Source organism: Pagrus pagrus (genome assembly GCF_965226575.1).
Source record: "Pagrus pagrus genome assembly, chromosome: 11".
NCBI classification, from domain to species: Eukaryota; Metazoa; Chordata; class Actinopteri; order Spariformes; family Sparidae; genus Pagrus; species Pagrus pagrus.
Genome location: NC_140195.1, coordinates 12,314 through 24,649, shown reverse-complemented (window position 1 = coordinate 24,649; position 12,336 = coordinate 12,314). Strand labels below are relative to the sequence as shown.

At 48.3% G+C, this 12,336-nt stretch overlaps 1 protein-coding gene across 1 annotated transcript; it reads right to left on the bottom strand.

Annotated features, from left to right (window-relative positions):
• Positions 1 to 9,305: 9,305 nt before the first annotated feature.
• On the bottom strand, positions 9,306 to 11,427 carry LOC311265154 (uncharacterized protein). The gene is made up of 2 exons (XM_084366508.1): positions 11,304 to 11,427; positions 9,306 to 11,265 (listed from the first exon to the last, which is right to left on the bottom strand). The coding sequence occupies exon 2, from the start codon at positions 11,184 to 11,186 to the stop codon at positions 9,987 to 9,989; it is 1,200 nt and encodes a 399-aa protein (XP_084222634.1). The 5' UTR covers positions 11,187 to 11,265; positions 11,304 to 11,427; the 3' UTR covers positions 9,306 to 9,986.
• Positions 11,428 to 12,336: the final 909 nt, after the last annotated feature.

The following is a 12,336-nucleotide window of genomic DNA, read 5'->3' as shown; positions in this document are numbered from 1 at the left end:
GACAGCTTTAATTAGTCTGTGTAGGATGCGGACCGTGAGTGTAAAGTCGGGGTCAGTTGAGAGTGGGATACCCTGTTGACGGTCCGTTCTGGCTGTGGGACGCTGGTAGCCCCTGGGCTGTGGTGCCGAGGCTCCTCGCTGGGTGCTGGAGGGTTAGGGGGTTAGGACGTGGGTTAGTGCCCCTTCTCCAGCCTCCGCGGGGGAAAGGGGGTGCGCGGTCCTTCCACCCAGGCCCCCTCCCACCGCTATCCCATCTTCGGTGACTCTCACCACTGTCCCAGCGGCGTGGTCGCTCACCACTATCCCACTGGCATGGTCTATAATCAGTACGGTCACGGGGACGACCACGTTTGCCCCCGTGCCGTACTGTGGTCCAGCCATCATCCCAAATGGGCATGATGCTGTTTTTAATTATTTATTGTTTATGACTTTGTAGCGGTGTATTTAATTAATTATAGTGTATATATTTATTTATTTATTTATTCTAGGTCAGATATTTATGAAATGAAATATATATGAAGTAATAGAAAGATATGAAATAAAAAGAAGGAAAGGGTTAGGGTTAGGGTTAGGGTTGGGGACTGAACTGGGGTACCACTTAGTGGTCACCCAGGGGTGCACTCTCCACCCTGCAGATGGCTAACCCCCCTCTCCATCTTCTTAACTTAGGATTTTTAAATGACAGCGGTGTATTTATATAATAATTTATAATAGTCTAGTTTAGTATATATTATATTGAAATGAAATGTATATCAAGTATAACCGCCTTTCTTGTCTTTCTTCCTTCCTTTTTTAGGTTTTTTGTTTTTCTCTTTTTTTAGGTTTTTTAAGTATTTTATAGGTTTGGCTTTTTAATTGTTTTTAAATTCCCTCCCATGTTTGAGTTTGGTTAACCTTCTTTTTTGTTCCTGCAGGTGGCGCTCGCGACGTTTCGTCCAAGTTTAGGACTTCTTCAGGCTTATTGCCTCCCTACAGGTGAGTATAGGTAAGTATCCTATTGTTTTTAATTGTTTTTAAATTGTGCTGGAGAGGTGTTGCTCCCTCAGCTACTTGTGCCAAACTGATTGTCTTTTACATGTTGTCTCCCTTTTATACCCTTGTAATGAACTGTCTTGTTTTTAACTGTGTTGTTTTTAACTTAGTGTTATGCCAATGAATTGTGCCTTATAGTTGTTTTTTAGCCTATGTGTTATATTTAACTTATGAATTTGCCTTGTATGTATGCCCTTATATCCAATTGTATTTTCCCATGTATTGCTTTTAATGTATTTATGCCAATTAAATAAATGAATTTATGAACCCTAATTCCCTTGTCCTTGTCCTTCCTTGTTTCTTTTTCCCTTTTTCCTCTTATCCATCCTTTATCTTAACCGGCGATAGTTATAATGAACTTTAGCGTACCTCGTATATATTCTTGCCTTATGGGGACTGTCATAGGCTATATACGGTATAAATGAAGTTGTCCTACTTGGCTCAACTTGACCTCTAGGGTTAATTTGCGGGCTAGATTAGGGTTTGGGTCTAGGGTTAGAGTAGGGAACCAAATTAGGGTTAGATTAAGGTGTTAGGGTTAGGCCAACTAGGGCTAGAATCCAATTGGGTTGTAGTAGGGTTACAATTATCTCCAGGGCTAGGGCTAGAATTAGGTTATTTCCAAATTGGGTTTAGGTTTTAGGCATAGTTCCAAATTAGGGTTAGGTTTAGGCATGTTCCAAATTAGGGTTAGGGTTAGGGGGTTAGGTAAGAGGTAGATTATATTTTATGTTGCCTGAGGAGGATAGGTGCACTGGCAGCAGGGAAGGATGGATGGCCACCTCCAGGAAGTCCTGACCGCACACGCGAACGTACACACGGCTCGCCCACATATTGTGGTTCATGAGTGTTATGAAGTAATGTGTGTTGTAAGAAATATGTGTGATTATGTGTCTAGGGTCCTGAGGAGGAAAAGACCGAAGAGAGCGATGGTGAGAAATGTGGTACAAAATAAAATAAATTGCTATTAAAAGAAAAAAAATAAAATTTATGTGGGTTCAGTCCCCCTGGGGATTCGATCTCGGGTCTTCCAGGGGGTAGCACATATGTTGAACCAGTGCGCCATTTTGTTTCTAGGATTGCTGGTAGGAAAGAAATATAAGAGGGTAATGAAGGTGAGTGAAAAAAAATTATTATTATGTGATTAATGCAAAATAATAAGAAAGGTGATGAATATAACATGTATAGCTACATGCTCATATATATACACACACATAAATATATATGTGCATACATGTGTAGAAGAGGAAAGGAAGCCGAGAAAATAAATGGACTGCTGGGGATATAAAGTAGAGATTAAAGAGTAGCAGTAAAGCATAAAGATGAGGTTAGGATGAGAGTGAAGAGTCCAGGGTGGAGGTGGATGTTGAGAGGAGGGTGAAAGGGTCAAGAAAATGTTGTCAATGAGGAGGGATCTGTTGGGTCTCGATCCCGGGTCCTCCAGGGGAAAGCGCGCTGTTTAGACAGATGCGCCATTTTGTATACAGAATTGTATTTACAGGAAAGGGAATATAAAAAACAGAGGCGAAACAAAAAAGGATAAAATAAAAGGGCTTGGAGGAGAGGAAAGAGAGGGAGGGGGGGGGGGGTTTAAAGGTGTGGAATAGTAGGAGCCTGATGTGTAGTCGAAGGACATAGTAATGAGGTGTAGGGGGTAAAGGGTAGAGGTAAGGGACCAGGGTAAAAGTAAATAGGAGGATTAAATAGGGGGTAGAAGGTGGAAATAGGGTCAGAGAAAAAATAAAAGTTGAGAGAGGGATGAGGAGTGAAAAAGTATTATAGTAAGGATGGACTAGGTTAGGTCTCGATCCCGGGTCCTCCAAGGGATAGCGCATTACTTAAGGTGGTGTACCAATGTGTGGGCTAGTAAACTGTAGAAGAGAATGAGGCAGAAATAGGGTAGGCTGTAGGGGTAGAGGACATAGGAAAAAGGAAGAGAGAGGCATATCACATAATTAGATAGTCAGGTTATATTTTATTATATTTTATTAGGTATTAAAGGTATAATATCTCATTTAGTGTGAGTTATCCAAAGCAGGTGGAATTAAAGTACCATAGGATATGCATAGAGTCAATATACATAGCAGCATTCTACAGAATAGAGATATACTGACATCATGTTTTTTTAGGAAAATATAAAAAAAGAAAAATATATGTGATAAATGTAAGAGGGTTATGTATTAGAAGGAGAATGTGGGCGCGCAAATGCGCGCACGCGTGTACGGCGATACGGAGGGCGTACAGTACGTGTGAGGAGGAGGGAGGGAAAAAAGGCAGGGAAAGAGGGGGGGGGGGGGGGGGAAAGGAAGGGGGGAGATCAAGTAAAAGTCAAAACATGAGATAATAGATAATAAATTGATTTTTAATTAAGACCAAGGGGTAAGAAGGTGTTGAGTTTAGACATCCAGATCTGTTCTTTCCGTTTTCGTTGTCCGCTGGTCCAGCTGGGGTCTGATTCTAGGCCTGTAATGAAGAGGTGGTCGACAGAGTGAAGATGAAAGTGACGAGAAAGATTAGTTTGAGGATAACCCCTGCTGATCAGACCCAAATGCTGTTTAAGTCTGGTCAGCAGGGGCTTGCCCGTCTCCCCGACGTATAGCATGGCGCAAAATCTGCAGGTGATGGCGTAAATGATGTTGGGCGTAGTGAGGGATAGTGACTGGGTGATAGGCAGACAACGTTTACTATGGGAGTTGATAATGAATTTCTGGGGATGTAAGCGCCACTGGTGTTCGGAGCGGGTGAGAGGTTGGCTGGAGAAGGTGGCCCTGACTAGAATGTCTCGGAGGCTAGGGTTTTTGCGTAAAGCAGAGATAACTGAGTAGTTTTGTAAGGGAGCATGTGTGTCGCGTGTACGAGAGAAATTATTTTTAAGGAGGTGATGGAGGCGAGTTTGAGTATGAGAGAAAGTAGTAATGAGGGGAGTGAGTTTTGTGGACGTGTTGGGAGGAGAGGAGGGAGAGGGGGGGATGGGAGGGGGAGGAGGAGAGGGAGAAGGGAGGGGGACGGGAACGTTGTGATGGTTATGGTCCGGTGTAAGTGCCCACTGGTGCCTCGGCTGTGGAGCGAGCGGATTATTTGGTGAAGCGGCCCGGGTGAGTGTGGACAGTGTGGTGGCTTTAATACGACGGAGGAAGCGGGCCGAATAGTGGCGTTTTCTGAGTGTTTGAAAAAGAATGGAGATGGCTGCGTGTAGATCCGATTCGTGTGTACAGATGCGATGAAAACGTAAGATCTGGGATTTAATGATACCGGGAAAGGTGTGGCGCGGGTGATAACTGGCTTTATGTAGGAGGGCGTGGGTGTCCGTGGGTTTAAAGTACACTTTGGAGGTCATAGATTGGAGGGTCGATGAAATCGGTGAGAGGGAAATGGTTGTGTCGAGAAAATTTACGGAGCAGCGATCCACGGTGTGTTTTATTTTTATAGTGGCATGATGGGTGTTGAGAATCTCCACGAATTGGAGGAAATTGCTATGAGTGTGGGGCCAGACGCCTATGATGTCATCCAAATAACGAAAGTAGAAGGAGGGCTGTAGGGGGCATTTTGCCAGGGCCTCGCGTTCCCACTCACTCATATAAATGTTGGCATATGAAGGGGCATAGCGGTGGCCCATGGCGGTCCCCTCCGTCTGTAAGTACCACTGGTTGTCAAAGGTGAAGTCATTGTGAGTGAGGCAGATTTCCAACAAATTGAGTAGGTGTGTATCTGGTCTGGTTGAGTCCGGGTGACGGGCGAATACACTGCGGACGGCCTGTAGGCCCATGTCCGTGTTGATATTGGTGTAGAGGCTGTCAATGTCAATAGTGAAGAGAAAAGAGTTGATGGGTACAGTTATGGGGCGGATAGTCTCCAAAAAATGATATGTATCTTTAAGATAGCTGGGGTGAAGTGTGGAGAGTGGACCCAGGAAGTGATCTATGTATTTTGCAATATTATATGTAATACTGCCGCAGTCAGAAACGATTGGTCGGCCAGGTGGGATCTCCGCAGGGACTGTCCAGCTGGTGGGGTCTTTATGAATTTTGGGAAGTAAATAGAACAGACGGGGACGAGGGTCATCCGGGCCGCAGAGAAAATTGCGTTGCTTTGCCGTGATGAATTTATTGTGGTAAAGGGAGAGAATAATAGTGCAGATTTTTTCGCGGGTTTGATTTTGGATATTGGAAGGGATTTCTTTGTAATATTTACGATTGTGGAGCTGGCGGTGGGCTTCAAAACGGTACTGCTGTTTGTCCATAATGACAATTTTGGATCCTTTATCAGCCGGTTTGATGATAATATTGCGATTATGAATTAGTTGTTGAAGAGCTGTTCTTTCAGGTTTTGTAAGATTATCTGTGCGGTCCGGATCCGGTGTGTATGAAGTGAAAGTGGCCATATCTTGAGTGAGGAGTTGTTTTATCTGAGGGGTGAGTGTAGACCATTCCGGTTCCCATGTGGAGGGGTAAGTGAAAGGAATATGAGTATAAGGTTCATCAGAAAAATAATCTATGATTTTGATGCGTCTATGATAGAGGTGGATGTCCCTGCGGAGATCTCCATGGTCTAATATGGTCGGGGTGGGAACAAAAGTGAGGCCTTTCTCCAGTAAATTAATCTGGGCGGCAGTAGGGAGGAAAGTTTTGGAGAGATTAAGGATATTGCTATCTGTAGTGAGTGATGTTGAAGATGAAGAGGTGGGAACAGAGGGGGTCCCCAGGGTGGTATGTGGGGGGCCTGGGCCACCGCGTGCTCCCGATTGAACGCCGTGTGGGATACCTGTAGTGGCGTCCAAGTTATTGTCTGGAATACAGGTGTGGCGAGTGTGCGGGAGCGGATGGGCCGCGGCTGGGGGGCCAGTGATAATGGAGTCGGTGGTGTGTAACGACACTGGTCGAAATGAAGAGGGCTGTGTAGAGGGGGATGCGTGTTGGGCTTCTGATGTATTTATAAATCCAGATAAAGGCACCAGTGGGCAAAGATACGTGCTGCTGTGCCGGGTGTCCAGTGGATTTCATCAGCCTGTGTTTGAAAGAGGGTGTGATCCAGTGCGGGAATATGTTGGAGATGAGCTAGAATTTGGTCATTGATGTCCCTCAGGTTGGCCTGTTGCTCGTCGGGGAGAGTAAGGGCGAAGTTTATGACCGGGAAATAAAGAGAAGCGTTCGGAAAAGTGATTTGAGCTTGTCTGTTTAGTGCACGAAGTTGTTTAATGGATGTCTTGTAGGGGTCCTGTTCTCGGTTATTAAGGCCCACTGAGAAGACCACCGTGTGTGTATGGGGATTGACCGGGGATTTTTCGCAAACCTTGAGAAAATGGTATAGATTGGCGCCCGGATAGCTGTCGATCTGAATATTGCTGTGAGGTTGAGGGGGGATGCGGCTGAGATTAGAATCGCCCAGGAACACGATGGGGGCAGTGGCTGTAAAGGTCCAGTCGGTTATTTTGCGTGTTCGGCGGGCTCTATGATATTTGGGTGTGACAATCTGTCCCGAGGGGGCCCGCAGCAGGCCCACTCCCGCGGTGGCTGGCTCCCGTGTGTGACGTCTAGAGGGAGCCTCAGATTGTGTCAGTTCGGTTATGAGAACCTCGGTGTCGAACGGATTGTCGATTTTAGACACACAGTTCATCATATGGGCTCCCCTTTGTGATTCAAAGGAGGATTCATGAAAGTCAGACTCGGGAGCCGGGTCACACGCGTGTAGAGCGGGCCGTCTGCTGTGGGCACCACCTAGGGAGAGACGGGAGGATTTAGAGCGCGGGTTCATATGTGTATGTAGCGGAGCATCTAGCGATGAACATGGGGGGTTACTCTGTGTGTTATTTCGGTGGACGGTGGCTGTGACTGTGTGCTTCCTGTGTTCCGGGATACTCCTATTCTGTTGTCCATATGTGGAAATAATGGAGTTATGATCGGCAGGGGGGTGGGGGTCAGGTCCGTCCGTCGGTGTGGGTGGAATGGAAATGCTTTCATCCACAGTGTGGTCCTGTCGTGAGTTTGCGTGAGTGTCCATGAGAGGGGGGGCCGATCGTGGGCGCGGTGGAGGAGGGTAGGTTGGTGGGGAGGGCAGGTCCAAAAATCTGTCAGGAATGGCTGGGGAGGGAGAGGAGGGGAGAGAGCGATAGGGGGGGGCCAGTGCCTGGGCTGAAGTGGTCGGGGGAGAACGAGGTGGGAGAGGAGGGATGGAGCGTGAAGGGCGAGGGGGACGAGCGTCAGATGTATGAGTCGCATGTAAGCTTAAAGGGGGGGTCCCATCTGTAGATGGGGGTCGGAGTGTGTGAATGGGTGGTTTGGACAGTCCTGAAGTAGTGGCTTTAGGCCGTCCAGTCCGTCTCTGTGGCAGTGGTGTGGAGGAAATCTGGGTGTAAGTGTTTGTGTTACAGACAGTCGGGGGCCCCGCAGTAGCGGTTGTATGGGGTGTAGGTTGAACAGTAGGGAGTAGTTGGGGGTACTGTTCCGTGAGGGTAGGTCTGGGGCCCATATAGAGTCCTGTTTTGGGTGGGTTTTTGGGTCGCGGCAGTCTGGGGAATTGACGCTCGTCCCCCAGGTCAAGCCTGGTCTCCGCGGCCGCCCGGGGTTCGTCGTCCGCTGGCAGAACAGACACTGCAGGAGCATCTGGGTTATCCACATCTTGATTTATGGTGAGGTTGTGGGTCAGGGAGGAGAGGATGTTAAAGGTGTCAGGATGTAATCTATGGCCGTATCTCCTCTGTGCCCAGCCCACGGCCACTGTCAGTGCTGTGTCATCTGTCTGAATGTCTGTGTGTGAGGCTATGGTATCGTTGTAGTGTGTTTGTAAAATCTGCATGTTATTTCTCATCCATGTGTGTGTGTTAAGAGTGATATTTTCCTTGAATTGCTCTGTGGGTGATGAAGGTTTAATAAAAGCTGTGAGGCGCTGAACCTGCCGGTTCATGCCTGTGGGGAATGTATCTGTATGAATGGCGTGTTGAATGATTTGTCTATGGTGTATGGCCTGGATAAGCTTAAATATGTTTTTGGCCGTGGCTCTGGTATCATCGTCCAGGGCCTGTCTGCGTGGGGGTGCATGAGTGTGATATCTTGGATAATCACGTCGTTCAGTATGGAGGGGTGCCGTGGATGTGGGTCTGGGTCTGGATCTGGTGAAAGGGATAGAAAGAGGTAAAGAAAGGAGGGGGGGAGGAGAAAGGAGGGGGCGAGGGCGAGGTGGAGGGCCAGCATCCCTCTGTGTCCGCCGGCCGAATTGGGTGGTGTACCCCCTGTTGGTAGGATAATAGGCAGTTATTGGGGGCTAGGGTTAGGGTTAGGTCAAGGGAAGATATCTCGATGGCTCTCCCCGGAACCAACCTTACGGAAGGTCCAGTTTGGTGTGGAGAGTCAAAGGCAAGGCACGGGCCGACGCTTGTCACACAGAGTTCCCGAGTAGCTTGTCGATAGAGGGGGAGAAAGAGAGAAGGGTGGTTGGATGGGATTGCTGTTGGGAGGGTGTGAGGTGGATTGTGTCGATTTGCCATATGTGGTTGGTGGATGGTGGGTGGTGGGTGGGTGGGTGCCTAAGGGGAGGTGAATAGGGGCCGGGATGAGTGTAGTGTGGGGGAAAGATGGTAGGAAGGAGTGTGGAGGGGAGAATAGGAGCCGAGATCAGGTAATGTGAAGGGGGAAGATAGTAGGAGTGAGCTGGGGTAGGGGAGGGGAAAGGTAGGTAGGGTGGAAATCGGAACTGGTGAGAATAGAGTAGGCGGGGTTAGGTAGGATAGTTGTGGAAGGAAGGCGGTTAGGGTTAGGTCCGAATGGGGATAGGTTAGGGTTAGGGTAAGGTGAGGGTGGGGTTAGATAGAGAGGTGGAGCAGTTAGGTTAGGGTTAGGTAAGGGTTAGAAACAGCATCCACCTAGGTGGACACTGTGGGTGCACTCCCACATTATCATGGGCTGGCCCACCCCCTGGTCCCCCAGGATTTTCAAATTCCCTTAATTAGGGTTAGGGCCAATTCCCCTGGTTAGGGTTAGGTAGGTGGTTCTAGGGTTAGGTTTAGGGTTAGGTGAAGGAAAGTGTGATTCTTGATTGCCTGACGAGGTTTTGGCGCACGGGCAACAGGGAAGAAACAAGCTGTCGTCCACATGTGTGTAATGTAAGTATATGTGTGTGTGTGTGTGTGTGTGTGTGTGTGTGTGTGTGTGGTGAGAGGGGGGAGAGGGGGAGGGGAGGGGAGGGGGGGGAGGGAGGGAGGGAGGGAGGGAGGAAAAAAGGAGAGGGGGGTTGGGGAGGGTTTTTAAGGAAAGGAGTCTGGATACCATCGGTCTGTGCACAGGTGCAGCTGTGTTATTTGATGCCTGTGGAACACAAATGGGTCAGTATATCTGAAAGAGTAGCAATTGTACCACCACAAGAAATGTATAACTTTTGTTTTTTCTATTTTGATTTTGTAGGGAAGCCTGCAGACTGGCCTGTAGGGCCTAGAGAGAGCAGGATCCAGATGAGAAATGGCCGAGATGGTGAAAGGAGGACCCCTGCTGGATTGTGCTGGTAGATGCCTCCTTCCAAGGCCCTGGTCTTCAGGACAGGTAGGTATATCATGGTTGTTTGTTGTATTTTTGTTGTTAAATTATGTGTTGTTTTTAGATTGCCTGCAGGTTGGCCTGTGAGGCCCAAGAACAGCAGGATCAAGGTAAGTATGGTTACATTTTTATTGTTAAATTATGTGTTGTTTTTAAATTGCCTGCAGGTTGGCCTATGAGGCCCAAGGACAGCAGGGTCAAGGTAAGTATATAGTTCTCAGATAGTGAAAGGAGGCCCCCTGCTGGGGTAAGCTGGTATGGGTGACTCCTGACCCCAGGCCTGGTGTTCAGGCCAGGTGAGTATTAGATCAATGTTAAATCAAATCTTTTGTGGTAGAACAATTGACCCAGATAAATGGCAGGTACACAAGCATACACCGTTGTAAACAAGACTTTATTGCAGCTCTGAGTAGGCAAAGCATATCCACATTATCACCTGACTCTTTCATTAATCTGTGGGGGTCTGGGAGGAATTATTCCTCCACGTCTGTTGGTTTGATCCCTCTTGTCGTCGATGCTGGTCTCCCGTCCATGATGGCCAGGTCCAATGATGTGGTTGTTGGAATAAGGGTTAGATCTGGCTTGATTGGTCCACAATTTGGGCCCCATATTTGCAGTCTGCCGCTCATTGGGGTTGCGTGGGGGGGCCCGGGAGGTCTGAGGCCTGGGCTCAGCAGAGATATTGGTAGTGGTGGGGTCAGAAGAGGTGGTATTGACTGGGAGGTCAGCATTGTTGTGCTTGATATGCCTCTGTCTCATCATTTCATCCCCAACCACCTGTTGTATCATCTGTGAGCCCGTTGCCCTGTTCGATTGGGGTTCCAAATTGTTCCCCGGTCCCACCACGCAACCTGCGGAGGGAAGATGGAGGTCAGATACGGCAGGGGCAGAGTTTTGGGGGATGGGTCTAGGTGTGATGGTGGGCCTGGGTCGTGGTGTTGGCGCAGCAGAGCTTGTGGCAGGTGATGTCCTTCGTGGGCTCTGTCTGCCGGGGGGAGGAGGGGGACGGGGGTAGGGCTGAGCAATAGTGGGGCAGGAAGGGGAGCCGAGACCAGAAGGGGGGAGGTGAGGTTGTGCCCGGGGAAGAGAGGGAGCCACATGTTGTGCTGCGCTTGTGGGCAGAGGCTCTTGTCTCTTTCCCAGGTCCAACCTCGGGGGGGTGGCCCCCACCAGTGATCCCGAGGGGGAGAGTGATGCAACAGATGAGTCAAGTGAGTCTTCGCATCCCCAGTGAAGCATGGTGCGGGCCTCCCCCACAGCAGTGTGGTGCAGCCTGGCCTTAAAGCGTTTTTTGGCCCAGTTCACTGCTATGGGGAAGGCCACACTGTCATAAGGCAATTTGCTAAGGGATACAGAGATGGCAAGATAGTGGTCTGCTAGGATTTTCAGATTATTTGTCATCCAGGACTGTGTGTTTGCAGCTAGTGCCTGTCTGACTGCGTCTGTAGGTGATGAAGGTTTGATAAAGGCTGTAAGCTTAGCCATTTGTTTGGCCATGCCTTTCGGTGGAGTGTGGCTAGCTATGGCTGCATCTATGATGTTATTATGGTGAACAGCCTGAATGAGCTTGAAATAGCTCTTTGCTAGTTGCCTAGTGTGGTTGTCGGGGGGGTGGTGGAGGAGAAAGGGCATGTGAGGTGGCCTATGTGGAAAAGTGCTCTGTGCTCTGGCTTCACCCTCTGCTGCGAGGCTGAATTGGACCGTCTTGGACCTGTAATTAAAAGACATTTTGTCAGTAGTGAGGCGTACCTGTGGCAGAAGCCTGAGAGCTCTGCACGCCGCGATCCAAGGCCTGGGCTGGTTGTGCTGAGGCCTGCCGTCTGGTTGCTGGACCTGGATGGGTGCAGGTGGAGTGCTTCCAATGCGTAAAGTTAGGGTTAGGGTTAGGGTTAGGGTTAGGGGTTAGGGTTAGGGTTAGGTTAGGGGGAACTGAATGATAACGACAAAGGCGTCAACATTAAATGCACAGGCCATCAGCCGAGCGACGACAGCGGGACCTCCATCCTCTCGTTAAGGCCCCCCGGTGTGCGAGTGCCTAAATGCTGGATCCAGAGTCTCTCTACTCTCCTTCTTTGAGCTGTGGACCACCTGGGATTGCAGCGTAGGACAGTTGCGGTAAGTGAAGACCAATCATGCAGAATAAAGTGTTTGACCAAAAGAGTGTGTGTTTTATTCTTTTTCAAAATATTGTGTCTGTGTTGTGTGAAACGTACTAACATAGTACTGCCTGTCTCACCAACATACTGTATGCCACATTTTTTGCATTGAATAACATAAACACAATTTTTAAGGTGGACATTGCCATAGTCATAGGTCTTAAAGACCTCCTGATTGTGTTGATTACGCACCCAGGGTCGGTGCTTAAAAAATTCTCCGTGCCACTTGGGTCTAGAGTCAGTGTGTGGTTTGAGTTTGGCTTTGACCAGGATGTCCTGTAAGTTTTTGTTTTTTCTATAGGCCGAAATTATTCTGTGGTCTTTTAGAATTTGGGATTTTTCTACAAATTGGTCGAAATTGAGTTTAATAGATCTTGCCAATTGAACTGTGGATGGAGAGTATGTAGTGATTAGAGGGAGAAGAGAGCTGACCTGTACAGGCTTGGTCTGTTTAAAGGTGTTGAAAATTCTCCTTAAAAAGGTCCTAGAGTAGCCTCTAGTGGACAAAGCCGAGAATAGCAGTTTGGTGGCTGCTCTGAAATCCTCCTCTCTGGTGCAGATTCTGTGAAATCTTAACAATTGAGATTTGACCAAGCCTGCATAGGTGTGCTTAGGGTGAAAACTAG

Coding starts and splice junctions, on each gene's coding strand:
- LOC311265154 (XM_084366508.1), bottom strand. CDS start 11,186: ATGCCCTTTCTCCTCCACCACCCCCCCGACAACCACACTAGGCAACTA.